At 41.3% G+C, this 22,074-nt stretch overlaps 2 protein-coding genes across 3 annotated transcripts in view; both read left to right on the top strand.

Annotated features, from left to right (window-relative positions):
• agbl4 (AGBL carboxypeptidase 4) overlaps positions 1 to 22,074 on the top strand; it is a 266,138-nt gene that overhangs the window by 191,220 nt on the left and 52,844 nt on the right. The window lies entirely within an intron of this gene.
• On the top strand, positions 3,680 to 13,449 carry bend5 (BEN domain containing 5). Of its 2 annotated transcripts, none has more exons than XM_053430424.1 (6): positions 3,680 to 3,932; positions 5,067 to 5,197; positions 6,172 to 6,664; positions 8,110 to 8,258; positions 10,615 to 10,828; positions 11,061 to 13,449. In XM_053430424.1, exons 1-6 carry the CDS (start codon positions 3,749 to 3,751, stop codon positions 11,255 to 11,257), a joined length of 1,368 nt encoding a protein of 455 aa, XP_053286399.1. In that variant the 5' UTR covers positions 3,680 to 3,748; the 3' UTR covers positions 11,258 to 13,449. The 2 variants fall into 2 exon arrangements, with proteins under 2 accessions (XP_053286399.1, XP_053286400.1); XM_053430425.1 differs by lacking the exon at positions 3,680 to 3,932 and adding an exon at positions 3,993 to 4,151.

Here is a 22,074-nt window from a genome sequence, read left to right as displayed (position 1 = left end):
TGTCTAAACAGTTTGGATATAATTATGTTGCACATCTCTTTCTTAAAAAATAAAAATTTGGGACAACTGCAGAGGAACTTTCATGTGTAAATCAAAGGACAGAATGAATAGGAACCACATTCTTCGAATAAGGTCTCAGTTGTATTGGGATGAAACTGAAGTGGAAAACTTGAGGTTCACAAAGAGACAGAATGTTAAGGCTGTAACTTGTCTGTCATCAAAAGGTTGGACCAAACCTGTGCTTCTCGTCGTGTGACATGTGAAAATAGCATGTTAGTACTCACAGAAATATTGGCAGTGGCGGCTGGTCAATAATGGGGCGTTTAGGCATAAAAATGTTACACATAAAGTAATGAGATAATTAAGCTTTACTGGTACAATGCTCCTGGTTGACAATAAGCGCCTGTGAGCGTTCAATATAAGTTGGTTTCAAAATGTCTTTGGTTCATTTCTGTCTAAATACATATACTTCCGGGTGTGGGGGCGCCGGCCAAATGGAAGTGAATGTGGGTCCTTAACTTTTGGCAACCAGAGGACCCGAGACTGCTCTTGAATTGGTTGTTGCGGATTTTCCACGGGTTGCATCTCTCTGCGCCCTGGACACTCCCAATTTTATTCATAGCCAATAGGTATCAACTTAAGTTATTTTACTCTAATGTGATTTGTCGACCCTCGATGCCATCTCAGGTATGTAAGACGTCAGTGAGTTACGTCTGTTGCGAGCTGACCGGCTTCAGGTGGAACTGTGGGAAATTCAGGGATTTCTTTACAAAAACACCCCAACAAGAAAAAAGAGAAAAAAGGAGCTTGGTCCGGACCTACCCGATTTACAGGTTCAGCAGCAGGTGATGAGGTCGAGCTTACTTCTGAGAAGGAAAACTCACTTACTGGAAGTGGAGTAAGCTGCTTCCCCTGTTTGCTGTTTTGAGAGACCTAAAGCATCTCTGTGGAAAATGCAAACGGCATGAAAGTTCCCACAGTCACTATGAGGCTACATTTTCTATGAAGGCTACAGGACTGGCATATTGTGTGTTGTGTTGTTTTTGCTCAGTCTTGCTTTAGTTTGTTTAACCCCAAAAAACGAGCCGCCGATGAATATGACCCTCACAGAGACGAGTGTGCAGTTACCTACCTACACTTGCACAACTTCTGAAGATACCAGGACCTGGATAACCTCTTTAATCTTTACAGACACAAAAATGAGACAAAACTGCCGGTGACAAAACATAAGCGTGGTTGAGAAAGAACAGGAATGTTAAGCAGTGCAGTGGAGCAACATTGCATAAAATAACTGGCAAGGCCAGTTTATATGCACAGTGAGTTCCTCACAGAAAATAGAAAGGGCCCCATGATGAATTGAAAAGTAACTTAAGACAATAAAAAATATAATTCAAAGGGTTACATAAAAGTCTAATAAAAAAATAAAGGAGTGAGAGTTATAGTGCACTGTAAGAAATTTGTAATTATTTGATTTAGTGAAAGGCCATATGAAAGCATTGATTTCAAAGAACAAAGTGTTACTGCAGTTCTCTGGGAGCTTGTTCCAGATGTGTGGTGCATACAAACTGAACACCGCTTCTCCATCTTTAGTTTTGCATCTGGAGACAGAAAGAAAACTTTTCCCGGACAATCTGAGAGGTCTTGATGTTTCCCAATGTAGCGGCAGGTCAGAAATGTTAGTTTGATGTTTATGTTGAGCTGTCAGACTATTTGATGGTTGGAATTAGTTCTGACAGAAGCTGAGATTGTACCATATGAAGACTCCAACTGACTAAATCATATAAAGGAATATTTATTTGGAAAAACAATGTATCTGGAATGATACAGTTTAATGACAGCAACTTTGAAAATTGCATGAAAATAACTAGTGCCAATTTTTCAAGAAATATAGAACTTAACTTTAAAGTTAGAGTGAAAAAATTACTTTGACATGTTCAGAGTGCTTTGGGGGGGTAGATATGAAGACCGGCAAGTTAAGAAAAATACTTTAAATAGAATATATTTGGGTAGCTCAACTTTTATTGTGTCTGTAGGCAGACTACCATCTTGCTGCACCTCCATGAACTCAAACTTAATGAGAAAGTTGTTGTTTGAATTTTGATTGAACTTCTCCCGGCTGCAGGAATTTATAATCATCTTATCATGTGGGACTTTTAAATGTGGCAAAGTTCTCCTTCTAAATGCCGGCCACTTCAAAGACTGAGAGCTCCAAATAGAGGAGCAGCCTTATGGTGACAAACCTTGCCTTGATTGAAGACAGGAGAGCCACTGAACAGAAGCTTAGATTAAAAGTAATCCTCTGGTCGAGTTGTTCAGACACTGCTCAAATCTCATCCATCCCTCTCATTTCTGTTTGTTTGTGGAATCTGACAAAGAAGCTGTGTGTAGATATAAGAAAGGACCATGACTCAGCTTTAAAGGAACTATGAACAGTACTAGAATGGCACTCAGTAGAATGCATACCTCCCCCAAGGCCCCTCCCCTTAAATTCAGTCAAGCTGCACCAAACTATTCCACATTTTTTACATCAAGATCCATAAATTGTGACCTGGGAAAACGATAAAAATTTTGAAAAATGCCGTGAAAATATGACAAGAAAATACAAAAATGAATGGATTTTCCACTGACATTCGTGGGAATCCGTTTGGTTGTTTTTGTATAATCTTACTTTTAAACAAACAAACTGACAGGGGTGGAAATAATAACCTCCAGAAATCCCGAACCGTGATTCAAACCAACAACCATCTTGATGTAAGACGACAGTGCAAACAACTGCACCAGTAGGTAAAATGAAATGACTGGCAATATGTTCAGAGTTAGTCCCATTGTTTAGTTTATTTACTTGTCTTTAAATAAGTGGTGAACAAGCATCATGGGGGAAGATGGCAGCAGAAACAGGCCTAATCCTAACCAATTAAATACCTGAAATTGTGAGACTAAATATCGGTATGAGAATCGTGGGTCGCGGCCCCATATATTTCTGTATCAGTTACTTTTCAATTACAGCAGCCCAAGCAGAACAAAATTGTTAGTGTCATTTATCGACTGTGGTGCGCTCCATTATAATAAGAACTGAGGGAAATCGTTCCTGTTGTATAGCCAGCCGGTTGTCTTACAATAACAAAGACTTCATGACTGTCAGCTGGCCTTAATTCTGTTTGCTGTGATACAAGGAGCAGATGAGAGGTGCGCACCCGGAAACACAAAAGCTCACGGAGAACAATGAAATCTGAGCGGGCAGGTAATCATCTCGGTTGGCTTTCCCCACAGAAAAGACCAAGTGAGAAGTAGCAAGTGTCTAAATTGATTGAGCCCAGGTAGATTAGATGTCCTGCCTCCTCACATTAAGCGATGCCTCAAAACATTAGCTGTATCATTATTCCTTTGTTGTTTAATATATTGATGTTTTATTGGTATTTGTGTAAATAATATTGTGTTTAGAAAGTGACAGTGATGATCATATTAATAATGTTAAAATTGCGATAGTTAATATTTTTTCATATATTCCTGACACAAATAAATAAACAAACTTGTTTTTTGATAATTGCTGCATCGGACCAAGGTCCTGTCATGTCTGTTATTCATGCCTTGATGATCATCCCTGGTGATGTGGACCAGACAAGAGTAGCCGAGCGCAGACACCATCACCAGCCCCCCCTATGTGTATATATTTTTTTAATACTTTGTGAGAAAAAAAAAAAAAAACTGTCAACCATATCCAAAGTGCAGGACCAAGGAGAAGTAAATAATGTATGCGTTTGTTCGATTCTTTGAAGACGATATGTGCTACGCGTTGCCCGTTTCAAGAGTGGAAGATTTCAGACCTCAGCACAGAACAGATTTTGATAATCAGAAGGTGTATCTGGTTCACAGAACTGAAGAGAATGGCAGCGCAGGCCAGCCGTGCGAAGCGCAGATCCTTGCCCTTGCAGGTGAGTTGTCCTCCCGACACGTTCCATTTCCTCGTTCCCACCGCCGCTTCCCTCGGTCCGACCCTGGGACGTGGACGAGCGCGGAGCTCGGACATGTGTCGGAGCGGCTCCTTTTGTCCGATCTGTCAGGACGTGATCAGCTGGAGTCTGACACTGATAGCCACAACGTCCTCGGCGGTGGCTAGCTGGGTATGCTAGGTAGATGCTAAGATAAGTTTGGTAGGTTGTCATACTTCGTCGCCTGTGCTTTACAGATTTTAACACTCACTGTGTCGTGTTGCCCGAGTGAGCTCTTTCGATTCTACTGGTCAGTGCTGGTTGTTTCGCTAAATACGTGGCATGCAACGTTAGCCAGTCACATCGGTTGTTTACAACATGAAGCTAGCGCATGCTAGCTCCGTGTGTATTCATTCCGCGTTAGCATGTTAGCGTTGACGCGCTCGTTAGCTGCGTGCGGACGCAGAGCTGTCATTACATGTACAACACCACTGACAGTCCGTGCTCGACCCACTGTCATGTCTGCTGAGGTTTGGTAAATGGGCTGGAGACGTGAGCCCGGGGCTGCGGTGGGTTTGCGGTTAGCCGGTTAGCTTGGCTTATCGCTCGGTCTGAGCCACAGAGGGGATGAGGCGCTGCAGTCATCGCCGCGTCGAGGACACATCCGTGCCCCCAACATATAGGTAACATGCCAGCGTCATGTCTGTGTTCGTGACGCTGCGTCATGTCGATGTGCTGATGCCGCCAGTGAAAATGATTTGCTTTACGTTAGCTGCAGGTCCACTCATGTTTCCCCACTGACGCTTTCAATGCTCGATCTTTAACGAGCTACATCACTAATCCCCCGAATCTGAGCTGTCTGGGCTGCAGGATCCGTCCGACCTGACTGACACCCTCACAGCCTCGGTTCATGTTCAAGCGCGGCATGATCAGGACGAACTGTCGCGCGGATCTCTGTCAGGCTTTGATTTTATTTAGCGAAGAATGCTGATGTTAGTTTAATGAATGGAGTGAATACATGTCCTCGGCCCGCGAAGGACAAATGGATGAGAGAGTGCGGTCACGTTTTGTTCACATCAATTTAACTTTTTGGAAACTTCATGAGTTTCTCCTTACTTCTGTTTCTGCACTTTACAGATACAGTAGAGGAATTTGAAGACAGTATAATGCAAAAGAAGATGAAAATTCCCAAGATGTCCATCGAGAATTCAGGAAACTCTATTGAGAACCATTTTGGAGAAGAGAGGTTGCCACTCAGGCATAAAAAGGTAGGAGCCCTAAAATAAACCACTAGTTGTGTCTTTTCTTGAGGAAACACGTGTGTGTTTAAATGAGCAGGTTTCATCAGATTGTGTTTTTACTGACAGTGACACCAGTATCATGCCAGACAATCACACTAACCCTTAATCCTGCTTAGAGTATGTCTATCTATTGGTAACATCATTAAACACATTTATAGGATTCTATAAACTAAAATTAACACAGCCCTTTTGTTCTCTCTGTGTGTGTGTGTGTGTGTGTGTGTGTGTGTGTGTGTGTGTGTGTGTGTGTGTGTGTGTGTGTGTGTGTGTGTGTGTGTGTGTGTGTGTGTGTGTGTGTGTGTGTGTGTGTGTGTTATTTAAAAAAATATATCATAATAAATTATCCCACTTACATTATTTACATTTACATTATTTTATAATGTCGGTGAGGACCCTAAAGTTTTCTCATTGAAAAAAATCTGATAGCAACACTGTGTGTGACTGTATCTCACTCTGTGGTGTACACACAGGAAGTAGTCCTATATATATAAATATTTCTGTTAATGATACATGTCACGATGTCACATTTCCATAAACTTGGATGACACCCAAAATCCCCTACGCTATTTTTACCATATGCTGGATTAACACAAATTCAGCACTCTGGACAGCTGCCCTTTCACAGACAAATCCTCTGAGCGGCTCATCAAAGAACTCGGTGACTCTTCTCCTCCCGGTTCCTATTGAGATCCACACAGTCAAAACAAGCTGTTTGCAGTCAGTCTGTCACGTCATCTTATCTATCTTCAAAGTTTTCGATGGAGTAAAATTTAGTCACATATTCTACTCTATTCTAGCCCATCCCCCCCCCACCCCCCACCCATACTTCCTTCTGGCAATTTTTTCTCATGTTCATATTCTGAATTTTCTAGTCATCACAGTTCAAACATAATAGCACCAGCCTGTTCACTCCCTAAATTGACATTTGTTATTTTCCTTAGGCCCTGTCTCAGGACCATGGACGACCCCTGTCTAACTCCTCCAAGAGCCTTGCAGCAGTAGTGGCTCGCCTTGAGAGGAATGCAGCCAGCTGTATGGAGGGCGAAGAGGACCTGGATGATGACCGGCTTGCTGAGGAGGTAGAGGATGCAGAAGATGAAGATGAAGATATGGAGGCAGAACATCAGCAACATCATCACCAGCAGCAGCCGCAGCAGCAGCAACAACTGCACCATTTGCAGGTGGATACAGACTGTGTGTCGGAGGTAACTGCAGCCGTGGTTCCTCGAGTCTTGTATGAAGAGCTGGTTCACAGCTACAGGCAACAGGAGGAGGAGATGAGGAGGCTGCAGCAGGAGCTGGAGAGAACCCGTAGACAGCTCGTACAGCAGGCCAAGAAGCTGAAGGAATATGGCAGCTTGCTCACGGAAGTCAAAGAACTGAGGGACTTCAACAGGAGGCTGCAAGATGTCCTTCTTATGAGATTGGGCAGCGGTGAGAGACCAAGACCATGCACAGCAACATACAAACCACCAGTGTCACAGTTTAACATTAACCTTTAATCTACTCAGTCACTTTGAGAAAGTGTCCCAATCAGTCACACTCACACCACTGGGTATGTACAGCAAGTATTTATAGTTATGTAGATGACAAACTTCAATCCAATTGCACAGAATGTTTATTCTTACATCAGTCAGTCTTGGACTGTAAAATCTGTACCCGGGAATGGACAGTTACAGTAAGAGGACAAGGCGGCACACAGTCAGAGTACGAACTGTTTGTCTTACACGATGCAGTGAGGTTCATCTGGGGATTTTCTATCACACAATCTACATCATCTTCTCGATGGTCAAAAGCTTTTCTTTTTTAGGATTAATTGTCCGTTTTGGCTTACGCTCTGAGTTTTAATGTCTTTTCTTCCTTTCTTTGGAAAATGTAGATGCATTTACAGTTATAAGAGCAATAAGTAAAACTAAACTAGACTCAACTAAAAGTTGAGTTTGAGGCTAATATTTCCATGTTAGGTTGATGGATGAACAGCTGATTAGAGGGATCCTTAAATAGGATGGTGGTTGAGTCCTCTATATGATATGTCTGGTCCCTACATGCTCACTTAGCAAATAAGTAGGTGATTTCTTGTTTCAGCATTGTATTCATTTTAAAGATTACATGTACAGTGTGACTAATGTGAAGGGTAGATCAATTTGCTGTTGTACAAGTAACCTGCACCTTAGATTCACTCTCTCTTGTACAGCCCAATGTCACATACAATGTGTCAGGAACTCTTCTGATGTGACAAAAAAGAAGACACCAACAAAACAACACTAAGATTCAATCCTACACAGGAAGTTAAATCAAATTGACCATAGTTGTAAGTGTGATTAAAAGAGGGGTCACTTCAGCCTACAGCAGTACACAAACTCAGCCTTTGCCAGATGCTGGTGTTAACGTCAGCTCCACTGTAGATCTGGACAGAGGCACCTGGCTACTGGCTAGACAATCTAATGTACAGGCTAGAGATTAAAGCACTCCAGGGTGCTGTCAGGCAGAGGATGGAGTCCTCTGACCGATATTAAAACTCGTCGGCTACGATGGAGCTTAGCGTGGCCAGCCACCAAGCCAGCTTAGTTACTGGGCTAAAAAAAACGCCTGGGAAGCAGGCAAACAAGCTGGTGCGCACTGTTCCAGTGTTGAAGGTCTAAAGACAGTTAGTGCAAGGATTAAAGTGCATCTAGTTGTATACAGCTAACACATTGTCCAATGTAAAAGTTCTCTGTATTGTTTTAGTGTTGAAACAAGTTTATGTTTGACCTCAGCTCAACTCAAGCTCAACAAGTGTTGACTGCTGTGCATTTGTTGCATGCATCTAAGTAAAGTTAAATGTCTAATTTAAATCTCGCCTTGTCGGACTAATTAAGGTAATCTAATCCTGTTTTCAGAGCCTATGCATGACAATGGTACTCAGACAATCAAGGCTGAAGTGGTTGAGCCCATTGTTGACGCCCAGGAGACCTGCAGAGAAGAAGCCAACACCAGTTCCAGCTACTCACCCTCCCCTAGAACAGTATACACCTGCAATGATGGGAAGGTAAGTCTCCCTTCACTAAAGGATGCATGGATTTCCATGATCCCCCTCCAGCTGGCATTGGATTGCCACCTTTTAAACTGTGTTGTTTTGTTTTTCCTCGTCAGATCACATCCCTGTTTATCTGCTACCAAACCCTCCACATGGTCCTTCTCATGTTCCCGTCTGTTCTCATCACATTCAGCATTTTTTTTTCTGACAGTTATTCTAGGAGGCCAAATCATTCATCCAAATGTTAAAACAATGATAGCCCCAGCGCTTCAATTCCAAACATAGGAATGAAAGATGCCATCACTCATTAATTGATTGACAGGCCTTAAACATAATCCAACAGATAAGAAATTAATCAGATGTTTTCAGATTCTGTGAAAAGCTTGTTAGAGACGTTCTGTTATCCATCTGCAGTAAAGCAGGCCTGCAATTCAATAATGTTCTGCGGCGAAACACAGCAAATTATTAGTTTATCTATTCATACATTCACCTCTTCAGGTATATATTTCAATATATGTGTAATATATATTGACTAAAATTACATTACAGATTGGGCCTTTTAAGCTGAACTTGGGGATAACCTCAATAACACCTTTGTCCCTTTTAATAGTCCCAAACCCCTTCAGTTCCCTCTCTGTAAATCTGTCTCTCCTCTGGTGGGTGACCGTGGGAACTAGTCTGATTTTGTAGGAAATGCAGTATTTCCTATACACCCGTGAACCTGGGAACATGCTGTCATAGCTGACCAGTTCTTACCCCCTGGCTGCCATGCCCTAGCAGGTAAACAAGGTTGAGAAGATTATTATTGTTCCTGCAAGCCCAGCCAGCATCATCAGTGTTTATTAGCCTGTTAGGGTTCTTTACTCCCCCCACCGCTGTAATTCAACCAGCGTCCTGTTTCTGATGACAGGGGGGGAATTGGTACTACAAGCTCTGTGGCCCGCAGCCCCTTCAAGCGTGAAGAACACTTGCAAATTAGACCTCTCCTACATCAGGGACCCCATATTAATTATTTGCACGAGAGGAATTTAAAGTGACTGACAGGTTAGCCCTAGTGAGAGTGCGAGAGGGGACAGAAGATAGAGAAGGATGAGGAGAGATGGGGGGAGAGAGATAAACGAGAGAAACAGGCAGGGAGGATGAAAACAATCTTGTCTAACTTGAGGGCAGTAAAAAGCTTGTCTGCTGGCCGAGGGCCTAAAGCACATTAGCTGCACAGGGAAAAGCCTTTTGGATGCTAGCCTAAAGACTTTACAGTGATAAGAGAGCAGAAAAGGGAAAGGGAGTCGCATATGCTCCCTGCTGCATTAGCTCACCTAGAAGACCAGGGCAGTCTGCCTAGGCTGGCAATCGGCTTGGAGTGTTTGGTCCATGCTTATGCAACATGCAGTGACAGTGTTTAGAGAGCTACAGGCTGAGGTCATGGTCCTGGTAATCCAGGCTACATGCGTCGTGGGGTATCCAAGCTGGTGAAAGTGGTGCTGTTTGGGATTTGTAATTTGTTCCAAGTGGGAGCTGGTTAAGATGTGGTCTTCCATGACTCGATATTATCTTGCTTGTTCATTTAGATCAGTGGTCACCAACCCAGTCTGCACTGTCGATCCTGATCTGGACTCACTGGCTGTGGCTGCTCTGCAGATCACCTGTGTGTCGGTTGTCTTGTTCACTCTTAAAGCGTGTCCGCTACTGGCAGCGGAGCTACACGTTTATCAACTGCATTTCAATACATGTCAGATTAGGTACTATACTTAATGTCCGGACCCTTAAATAGAAACACGCCAGCATTTCTGATGATCGAATCAATTCTTTTGTTTAAACATTTAGTTTAAATGAACTACTGCTCTGAAGTCTGATATTCTAGCATCTGTTGTATCTGTTGAAATAACAGAGAGACAAGGACAAATTACATGGTTGTTTTTCGGTTTAATTTCAAAATCTTTTAAGTTTCTTTTCTTTTTTTTGCTGTTCAGTTTTTTAAAATATGTATTGTAGCTTGTTGTTCAATGGTGTTTTATGATTTAAACAGGAGGGTTACTAACAGCACTTCATTGTTAAAACCTAAATGTTTAATTTCCTCCACTGATGGGACAGACAGATCATCAGTGGTTGGAAATTCAGCATGAGCAAATAAGGGTGGATGAGATAAGACTGCCCCACATAGAGTAGGTCATTGTCTGCATAAAGGTATCAGCATGTTAGTTTTGTTGTTTTTTAACTGAACTAATCATAGCTGCAACGCTTTAGACTTTTGAATATGTCTGGCACCATGCAGATGGCAACACTGTACAAATTTGTGTATCTTTGGCAGACTGTAGATTTATATTTAGAAATGCGGTCTTCACGTTGGTGTTTACTCTCGTCTCCACAGGTTCACCTCGGTGGTGGAATTTGGGTTGAAGAGGAGAAGTGGCACCAGCTCCAGCGGACACAGGGAGACTCCAAGTTCACAAAGAACCTGGCTGTAATGATCTGGGGCACAGAAACCCTCAAAAACCGCAGTGTCACAGGAGTGGCCACCAAAAAGAAGAAAGATGCTCTGCCAAAACCTCCACTGTCACCCAGCAAGCTGAAAATCGTCCGAGGTAAAAGTCTGAGGTTTAAACCCATAAAATATAAATTATGACAAAGTTGAATCCTTGTTCTGAAGGACCTCATGTAAACTGTTGGAAAAAATCAGGTGCAGAACAAGTGATTTTCTCTGCTCATATGACCTTTCCGTCGTAGATTAATATTCATTAGACACCAGATAAAGATAATATCAGTAATTTTGTATTCATTGTATCAATTCACTGCTAACACAAACTTCTTCCCCAGAGTGTCTGTACGACAGAGTGTCTCAAGAGACAGCCGACAGTGCAGAGATTACGCAGAGATTATCCAAAGTGAACAAATACATTTGTGAAAAGATAATGGACATCAACAAGTCCATCAAGAACGAGGAGCGGCGGGAGTCCAAGCTGCTCATCAGACAGACAGTCAAGATGGAGAACTTCACCTACGATGGCATGTAGTGGTCAACTGTTGTCACACCAGCGCCTTCTGCCCCCAGTGGTTCACAGGATATTTAGGAGACTCTGATATGGGTGGTTGGGGGATATTTGTAACAGTTTCAGGAGTTGTTTTACTTTGACACATTGGATTTGTTATTCTGTGAAATTTTGACACAAATAGACCTCTTCCCACCTCCCACCTCCAAACAGAACAACCATTACCTTCCTCAGTGCCCAGTTTCCTCATTGACCGTCAGACAGCTTTACCCAACAGTAAGAAGTTGAATGAATGTGGATCAGTTTAATATGAGCTGGTGAGAGTGATTTCTTTTTTGTTTTGTTTCAAATTTGTCGTGGAATTGGTACAGAGAAATGGTTTATTGAGGTATATGCATTTGTGTCAAAGGAGAGATTAGATGTGATTGTGAAATTAATTTATTGTTCTGTGTCAGAACATAATCTTGCATCATTAAACTTTTAAAAAGTTAGAGGTTATTTCCCGAGACAAAGTCTTCTGATGCTATAAAGATGATGATGCTAGCTTGGATGTTTGGTGACGACCCCATCACCGCAGATACTTACTCGCTGTTGGTACTTAATGCGTAGAATGCAACGTCATCATCTCAAATGTTTAAGTCTTAATTGGTAACAGCCATATTACATTTAGCAACACTTGTGTTGCTCCTTGAGATGAAAGAGTGTGTGCACCCCCTTCAAATATAGGTCAATCACAACATATCCCTTTATTAAGATGAGGGCTTACAGGGGTTTAATAGGAAGTATGACTCGAAGAAAGAGTCTATGGAGGGCTGTATTTGTTTTGTTTTATATGTTGACCTTTGGAGGTGAACATTTGCCATCACTGAGAGAGCACAAGGACAGAGGGTTTGATGGCATTTTGCTGCGTTACTCTTAATCAAACATGTCACTTTCAGACGATCTGACTGTTTAATGAGTTGTAGTGATTCAGGCATGTTGATGCCGAGAAAGGCCTTAAAATGGATTTGGCAATCACCAGGGACATGTTTGCCCCTGGGTTTTCTAGTAAGCTGTGATTGTAGATGTATAGGAAGCTTAAGAGATGAAGCTTCACCTGCACTTTGCTGTGAGAATGTAAGTGATGGCTAGGTACTAATTGTGTGATTCATGCTGTTGATCTGAGCCGGGCAAGTTTCTGCCCCTACCCCCAGTCCCGGTAAAAAATGACTGGTGAGAAAATCCGAGTGCAGCTCTGCGCGGCTCAGGTCATCTTTGTGTGGAAGCGGTGTTAGCTGTGGGTAAAGCTGTCTGAAAAACTGTTGTGCTGTTGAAGTTGTGTGGGCCTGCTGAACCCTATAACAACCCCCTCTTTTTTAAGCCATGCCACCGCGGAACAAAGAAAGGTCGCTCCAGTGACAGCTTCCTCTGAGCTATGCCATCAGAACTTTGAAAATTGTCCCTTTTTTTTTTTTTTGTATGTTTTTTTTAAACGGTTTCTTTTTTCTCTCTCCGGTTGTTTTATTGTTTTGATCCAAAAAGGTTTGTGTGGCGGTCTGCAGGCTGGAACTAAAATGCTGCAGATTGAAATCTCAACTGTGACCTATAGCTGTGGCTAACTGTGAATCTGCTGCAGAGCTGCCCATCAAGCCTTTCTCCTCTTCACACTCTAGATTCTTGTTTGTTGTTTGGTTCATTTCTCTCTATCATTTTGTATGTCTTGTTTTTTGTTTTGTTCAGATCAGCCTTTTGTTAAGCTACCTTATGTTTTGGGGATATTTTAGTGTACATAAAACACATATTTTTATTTTTTTCCACCAAACATGTATGTTTCAGTTTCTAGTAATATTATCCTGTTACGGTTTTAAGGTTTTGGTCAAGTTTTGGGTCAATTACTAATTTATGTTTTAATTCCATATTACCTAAGAATTTGATGTTTCTTTTAACGGTTCTGTATTTTTCTTGTTTTGTTTTTTTCGTATGAATTGTTGGCTTTAAGCTTGATATTGTATCCAAACGTAGATCAATGGAATCTACAAAAATATTTAAAAAATAAATCTCCCCTTTTCTAGCCAAAGTGATCTCTATGAAACCAGAGAGTTTCCATAGCAAAATATTTTGACAAAGCCCGTCTGTTAAGCTACATTCACAACGTTGATAAGCCTCGTTTAGAATCTAGCCTCTAACAATCTGCCACAGTAAGATGAAAATCAATATCAATAAACTGTTGTACTCTAGCAATTCGATACACACAAATCATTTACATTGAATGCACTTTAAACTCCTGGGCAGTTTCTTAAATCCTAAAGAAATGCATCTACGGTATTTGTCCTTTTTTAAATGTCTATATAAATTAAGGCCTAATAATCATGGTATTATCATGGAGCACCTTAGAACATTTTAGTTTAGTTTTTTTATGGGAAGAATGAGACATTAGTTTGTTTTTTCGTCAGTCAGAAATACCCCTGACATGCCAATGCTCCAGGCAAGCTTGATAATCTTTGGAGCTCTTCGAAAACCCGATGTCCATTAGTGAAATGATGTTGAAACTGGATTCCATATCTCAGACATGGCCTCACGAACAATAGATGGCTTACTTGGCAAATTGACAAGCAAAAGCCAACAACTCTTTTATCAACATGATCAGTTTTCAACCAAAACAATTTTCACCAATCTTAAGATATTTACCTATGAAATGTGCAAGATGACTGGAATATGTGCTTTAACTTGTTGTGTCAAGATGCTGGTTATGTGTAGATAAGGCTTATTATATGGAGACGATTGTGTATTTTTACAAATGAGTGGTAATTGTTAGCCAAACCATAGAGAGCTGAGGTCAAGGTAAAGAAGGGGGCTGATGCTGACTGAACAATCAGCAGGGTTTGCACAAAAAATGGCTCATGCCAAGTTGAGAGCTTAGTGAATCGTAAGCCACCAAAATAGTGACACACGTTATTGATATATTTTTTTGAGTTCCTAAAAAAGTCACCTCCTTTAGTGTTCTTTAGTTTTTTTCCCCCCTGTACAAAGGAACATGTGAGATTTGTGTGTGCGAGCATGTATTTAAAATACATGTGATTTAAAAGAAAAAAGATTTCTGCTGTGCAAAGCAACCTTGCTGAAAAGTCTGACACATTGTTGTGTATCGTGTTTGTGTTTGTTTCTTTGTTGTTTGATGCCAAAAGGGTGTGTGGTTTCAAAGGCTGGTTTCCTGGAGCGTGATTAAGACTAATCCTTTAACTAAAACCATCTTTAGTGGATGAAAGCTGCATGGAAGTACTGTTTATACCCAGATCTGGCTTCATCTGTGATGTCAAGGCCAATCTCTATCAAATGTACCAAGTCAATTGTAGAGGAGCAGTTTGGGATTTAGCAGCAAATTGGTAACATACACCAATGCATAACCCGGCAGATCCATTAACGGATGCTGTCGGCCAGTGTGGCTTTGTAACAGCACCAGTCCTTCCAGTACTCTCACTGTCACTCAAGTTGAGCTCGGAAGAAAGTATAACTTCGCAGGATCTGTGATCCTCTTCCTGTGCCGCCTTTAGGTCGTTACTCTCCTGACATTTATATGGACTAGATTTTAAAATGCACATCTTATCGACACAAAAGCAGATCCTCTCCTCCTAGCTTGATGTTTTTGGGGTATGATGTGAACAACTTTTGAAGCTCTAGAAGTAAAAAAGCTAATGTTGCTTTTTGACAGTTTCATTGGTAAAAAGACATTTCTAGCTTCACTGTGTGGAACAAGATAAATGGCATCTCACAGTTTTTGCAACAAAGGGTTCACAAGAGCCATTAGTGTTTGAGCCTCAGATACAATGTCAGACTTACTTCTAAATGAGACAAATGAGAGGAACACATTGCTAGGCCTATATTTTTCTTAAGGTTATCAGTAACTTTGTATACAATCCACAAACCGGTTCTACTTCATCTAACTTCACCGTCCTACCTCATTGTTACTCTGGTGTTTGTTTGTCAGTGACTGTAAACTATGTGTGTATATTAAAACAAAAAAATCTATAGGAAAAGGTATACCTGGTTACTCTCAACATGTATAGCATATAAAAGTTGTTAAACACCTTAGTACAGAAATATCATTCTTAAGAGAAATCCGTTTTATTACGAGCTTGAAGATGCTGCTGTAACGGGGTGTCTGCGTGAGGGGTCGTCTCAGAATATATATACCTTCGCTCTTTGCTAATGTCGTGCAGTTGATCGGTGGTTGTGTTCTGTCTCTGTATTGCATTCTGAGATTTGTACTGGTTGACGGTGCTACCAGCAAACAGTTCCAAAACTGATCTATTGGACCTCAAATGGTGCTGTTTTCTATGTTTTTATCCTCATAAAGCTATGTTTTATTCAGGTGTGTCAACAGCCACTACCCCCTCAGCTAATCAAATTTTAAGCCAAAATATTTCGCAAAACCAGTAACCCTGCTATTACTGTATCAACTATATGCTATCCATCCAAATATTGTAGATAGTGAATATATCCTCAGCTGTGAGTTTCAGAAGTACCTCAGAACTTGCTTATTTTCAATTGATGCATCTGCTTCTAGGACCTGTGGTCTACCAATATCACATTGTTGCAGTGTATTTTTCAGATATATGCATTTTTAATGGTTAGATCAGGTTACAGTATCAATATAGTACGTGATTATTAACTCACACTCAAACGACTGATTATCTAAATGGATACCACTGTTCACTGGTTTCATGCCAGGTTGTCATAAAGGAATTCTCAGTTGGAACGGGAAATGTATGTTACAGTAGAAGATGTCCTCAGCTAAGTATATATATACATATATACATGAATATATATTTATATATATATATATATATACTTTGCCTCAAAGTTAAGTTGTTTCACAGGAGACAGATTCCATTGGTAGGTCTTGTTTTATGGACTAAAAAGTCATTAGGTTGAATTAATGAAATTTGTCAAAGTGTTATAGCATTCACTTGAGAGTCTTCAGGGTACTGTCTGGGAAATCAGTTTTAAAATAAATGTATCTGGTTATAATTTTAACCTGTGACCTGTGACCCCAGATGTATCTATTTGTCCCTGGCTACTGTTTAAATGATTTAAATGTACTTTTCTGTGTGAAAAATTTGAATTTTGTCAATCAAATAGATTGACTTACTGTGAGCTAAAGCCACATGTGCACCATCATGCACTGTCTGAACTAATTAAACAAAAAAGTGCATTATGGTTCTTTACCCTGTGCAGTGACACCAATGGAATCTTTTCTGCACCAAAGTTTTTGCTATATGTTGAGTGTTTTGGTATGTATGCATCTGTTTCCTTGTTTTTTTGTTTTTTTTACTCTGATCATGTCTGTGAACATGACATGTTGCTGGGGAATTTGTTTCTACTGTGAGAAATGTGTGTTTGAATACATAGGAGCTGGTTTCATGGAAGAACTTAAGCCATCCGTTGGACTGTTCTCATAATGGTTCAATTGTAAGCTTTGCTCTGGTCCAGGGATTTGACCCAGAGAGTTTTGTGTGTAATTGAATTCCTATGCAGGTGTTGTGTTGTGATCGCCTAGTACCACATCACCGCTGGGTGGAGGGTCAGCCAGGGAGAAAGGCGACTGGCCAATGTTCAAACCTTTGAATGTGTCTGCACAGCCTTGAGATTGAGTCGAAGGGGACAATGGCGATATGACAAATCCGTACAGAGCTATTACTACATCCTCACACCCACAGAGTCGAACTAAACTGAGCTCTACAGGGCTGTTTGGGTATATACCGGTCTGTTATAGTTGTAACCGCATTGCAATCATCCTTGGGGGAAGACAGGGTTATCACTGTATGGAGTATTTCCAGCTGATGGTAATGTGAAAAGAATATTAAGACCATTGCAGTGAGCACTCCCTCACCCTACTTCAGCCTCCCAGAGGCACAACTGTACATTGACAGAAAAGTATATGCGATAGACAGTGTTCATGTCTTTGCTAAACCGGCCACACCTCTGCTATGCGAGCAACTCTTTGACGCTTAGCATCCTGTTCTGTGTTTTCTCTTGCTGCATTCAGGAACACCTGTGTAATGTATAGATAAACTGAAATAAATCCAGACTTTTATTCTATCAGCACAAACCTCTTCTCGTCTTTTTTTTTATATATCCGAATGAACTACAAACTAAAACCCATGTCAGGATCTGAACACTGAGCTAAGATTGAAACCCCTCTGAACGTGTCTCTTTTTTATAACACAGTGTTGAAAACCTTTCTACTGGGCGGACAGTGCCACACTACCTGCATCATAATGAAGCTTAGTGAAAGTTCAAACAAGGAGACTCTCTCCTTCATTCACAATTCTTTATCTAGCAGTCCCTCAACATTTTCGATCAGCTATGTGGTTTTACAGTAAACCAATCAGATATCCCCACATATAACACAACAGATATCAGCCAATCAATGCCAATCACTGGTGTGACTCTCCCTTCACCCAATACACCTCCGGTCGAGCTCAGCAGTGAAAACCTATCATTGCATCCAGATTTCCTGTTTTCCCTTTATCCCATCACCATCACCACAGACCCCTGAGGAGTCTCCTGTGCTATACACAGCCTTAACCCCTTCAAATATAGTGACACCACAGTTGAGTCCAATTGTCAAAGTCTTTTTTTCTCTCTCTCGATTGTGCTGTATTTGTGTTGGGAAAAGTCCAGAGAAATATAATTGTGTACCATATCTGTATTTGCAAAGACACAGCCAGCACCTGGTTCGCTCTCTAAATATACATGATCTTATAAACCTTGCTTGTTATCACATTGGTGCAGTTACATCCTTGAGTTACTCCACTTAAGCTCCTTCCTGTCCCCCACTCTGTATCTAATGGCAAAATCTTCAAATTGTCATTGTAGAACTCGCTTCAAAGGGACACCAGAAAAAAGCGGAGGCAGATGGCAACTTTTTCAATCAATGTCGAACAAATCAGTTTTGCCGTATCCTATTGTTCGCACTTTGGAGAAATTATGGAAAGTCGGAGGGGGTTGAATGAGTTGTAACTTCATTTTCAACTGTGGTGTTTTCACCTCAATCTGTGTATTTTAAAACCACCAAATCAGGGTTGAATCTAGCCAATAACCTGCAGCGCAAACCTGCTTCAAACTTTAAAGGTGTTATTCTAACTCTGGAATACCACTTAACTGATGTCAGACGAGTTTTTATTTCCAAATTGATGGCCATGCGTGTTCAATGGGTCTAATTAAACCTCGATGACCCTTGGGCTAATGCAAATTTGTCAGCATACAGCGACCCACTACACCTAATTCCAACGCAAAAAAATTTAAATAAAAGTTTGAGTTGGCCAGACAATGGTAGAAACCGACTTCTAAAATACTTGTATACTCTGCAATTAACTTCTGTCACCACCAAGTTCAGCCCCTGAATCTCAGGGCGTAGTTTGGTGTGTTTGGCCTGTGTGTGCATCTGCAATGGAGGTGGGGGAGACGGATTTCTCAATGTCAGCCGCGAGATAACGGAATGGCAGAGACCAGCAGTTCACTGTGCTATAGTCACTCAGTTGCCATGCTGTTGGCTTACCTCTGTGCCACACAGCATGCAGATGATTGTCAGAACTGTATCTAATATGTTCCATGTCCAAACCAAACTGCAATATCGACTCAGATGCACCGGAGTGAGATTAGATGGGGATGATGTGTTGACAGAACAGATTGCTTATAGGATGGCCTGTTTGGAGAGGCTTGTATCTAAAATGAGCCCCATCCTTGAATGTTGCTTGTGAGTCCACATCGGAAAACTGATAGGGTCACTGTGAAAGCCATTTCCTCCCCATTTCCTCTTGACAGAGGTCTACTCACTTCCTCATCCCACCACTCCCTGTCTGGCACACCGATGCATTTCCATATATTATTGCCTCTGTAAGCAAGTGTGTCGTGCGCCGAGGCTTTTCCCACAGCCCAAGGGGACTTCTCAATATCATTATCGCTAAAGACTGCCACATGCTTGTAATGTATTGCTGCCTGGCTTTATTGGCAGCGCAATGATTCAGTGGGGGTGATGATGGATTAGTGCTGGCTTGGTCGAGCTGGGCTGGGCTGAGTTGGTCCAGACTGGGCTGGGCTCTGCAGCCTCACTGTCTGTCGCATAAACAGTGTCGTCCTCTCACACTGCAGCATAGCGAGGGAGACGTATTGTATTTATGTCACCCGCCCAACCTAATGAATGTGGTCATTTCACTGCTTTTATGGAGCTTCTTGGAAAATTGTATGAATCATCTTGTCCACCTTTTGCTTTTCACGCCGACATGCAGCGCCACACAATAGGCAGCAGTGATGCATCGTCTTTATGACTTTGTTACTGTTTTGAATACGTAAATAAAACTGGAAGGGGAAGTTCGGAGAGGGTGTGCTGGGTGCATATGTTACCTCAGTGCAACAAGGTTTGATATTTCCAGGAGAAGTCGCACATAAACACACTGGTTTGGGCGGAACAACACACACTGCCATGTTTTATTACTGAATATGAAGTACACTCCACATAACAAAGCCATCCAGGCTGACCTCAACTACGATGGTTGCTGGGCACAAGCAAAAAATCCAAACCCAACCGTTGTCTGTTGAAGGCTCGATGTCGGGCTCTCTCGGCTCACTTACTGGTGTGCGCTGATTGGCTCCAGCCTCCCTGCAAGAAAATGAATGGACATTAGTCTTAATATGTTTGTGCTTGCAGCAGCAACCATCCACCATCACTGCTGCTGTTAACCTCTCCTGCCAAGTCATCTGTCTCACTACAGCACTTGTTGGTTTGGCTTATCAGTGCACAAGCGTATTACATACAATCTCTTATCAGTCAAGTACCTAAGAAGTACTTGAGTCCCTTGCTTGCTTTCTATCTTAGGCAGTTCTTTATCTTCTTGATGCTTTCCTGATTACTTTTAAGACAGCTACAGTCCAGCATCTCATATAAACTACTGACCAGTTTCTAAAGAAAATAGTAATTCCTCGTCATCTTCATAATTTTTTTTTTTTAGAGAGATGTCAGCCATGTTACCAACAGCAAAACAGCGAGTCTATCCTTATTTCAACGGTATCTTGATATCTTGATGCACGCTCATGCATGTTGATCTGAACACAGTGAATCAAAGCCGTATGATTGACAGGCTGAGAACATGGGTTAGTTTGGAAGGCCCTCCATTGGTTTTCAACATTCTTTTCTAACAGAATGTTGGTTGTGCCTCTTGATGGTTTTACATCCTCTCCAGTATTGTCTCGTTATGGTGTGCCACAGGGCTCGATCCATGAACCAATTTAGTTTCCTCTATATTTATTCCTTTTATTGAAAGTGAACACTTCCAAAACTGAAACCGTAATTTGGAGCCCTGAGCAGACTCATGACTCAATTCGGCCTTCCCTCTGCTCATCATGTTGAACCCACTGCTATTTTAGAATTGGACCTCAGTCTTGAAACTCACCTCTAATTTTACTAATTATTTGTATCTGTTGACTTTTCCTTTATATTAATCATTATTTTTTAACAGTTTTACGTGTTTTGTCATTGATTTCATCGGGTGTGTATGATTCTACTGTTGACTTTGATTTCGAATGCAATATTTAATGATTTTGATCATTCTAGGTTTTTTAAATGTTTTTCTTTGTGAAGGACTTAGTAGGAGCTGTTTTGAAAGCTGCTGAATCAATTTATTATTTATATTTTGTTATTGTTATTATCTAGGAGAAAATGAAGAAACATGAATGGGTTAAACGACACTGACATTTTTGTTGACGAGTCTGTATCTGATCCTGGGTGATGTTTTGTCTAGTTTGTCCCTCACTGACTGATACGAATCTCTAAACCCCTCATTTTGCTCATTCTGCAATATTTCTCCCCTGAAGGCACGGAAAGCTTTCTCATTACTGTAAATAATTCATATATAGTAGCAAAAGACTCGATCTTATACTCCTCTAATAGGATCTCATTCGTCTTGTTATTGTGATTGTATGTGGAACTCTTTATTGTCTCATTTTCTTGGGAACTGTTTTAGTTTTCCATTTAAACCAGTTCCACATAATCTGTGAAGCATTCATTTACACACCCATGCATTTATAAGCAAGATATGTTACGATAAGTGTGTATTACAGTATCTCTGATAGCAGTTATGATGTTTAATCATACAAAATCTATTCTTATATTCTAATATGTTGCCATGTTTATCTGTAAAGTGACAAAACTCTGATGTGTCCGGCCTCAGGGTGACTCTGCCTACCCTGCTCCTTACGTGTGGAGTTTTTTTATCCACCTATAGCCTCATCCAGCTGCATGTCCATACATTGTCAGTTAATTGTATGCGTGATAAGATGCTGACTGTAGCTGTTAAATTCCTCCCAGCTGTGGGCATTACTCAGAGGTCCTTATCGTTTTTAAGAAGCTTATTTGGCTGCTTCAGAGATAAAAACTGGTAAAGTTTGGAATCCATCAGCTCCGTCGGTAAGTAGATGCAAAACGGAGCTCTGCTACATACAGATGCACACATACGTAACTGCGTGCACACACACACACACACACATGCATACTTAAACACAGAGCTTCCAAATGGCCTCTATTAATGCAGACGGCTCCCCCAATTAACAAGATTCAAAGCGATGATGAATTTTTCATTCTCTGAACATTTAAGCTAATTATGGCCCAAATGAAGCAGGTTCCAGTGAATCACCGTGGCAGGGGCTGCCAAAGGCACCCAATGTCACTGTCACAGTGCCACTCTGCACCACCACCCTAATCACTGCCGCTGCTTAATATTCCTCTCCCACTGTCGTCTCTCGTCGCCTCTCTCCTCCCAGACTCACCTCTCCTCCCCTTGCCATATCCTCTTCTCCTCTCTCCT

Source organism: Pleuronectes platessa, chromosome 9, assembly GCF_947347685.1.
Source record: "Pleuronectes platessa chromosome 9, fPlePla1.1, whole genome shotgun sequence".
In the NCBI taxonomy this organism is placed as follows: domain Eukaryota; kingdom Metazoa; phylum Chordata; class Actinopteri; order Pleuronectiformes; family Pleuronectidae; genus Pleuronectes; species Pleuronectes platessa.
Note: the sequence above shows the minus strand (reverse complement) of the source record. Positions and strands in the feature narration are given on the sequence as shown.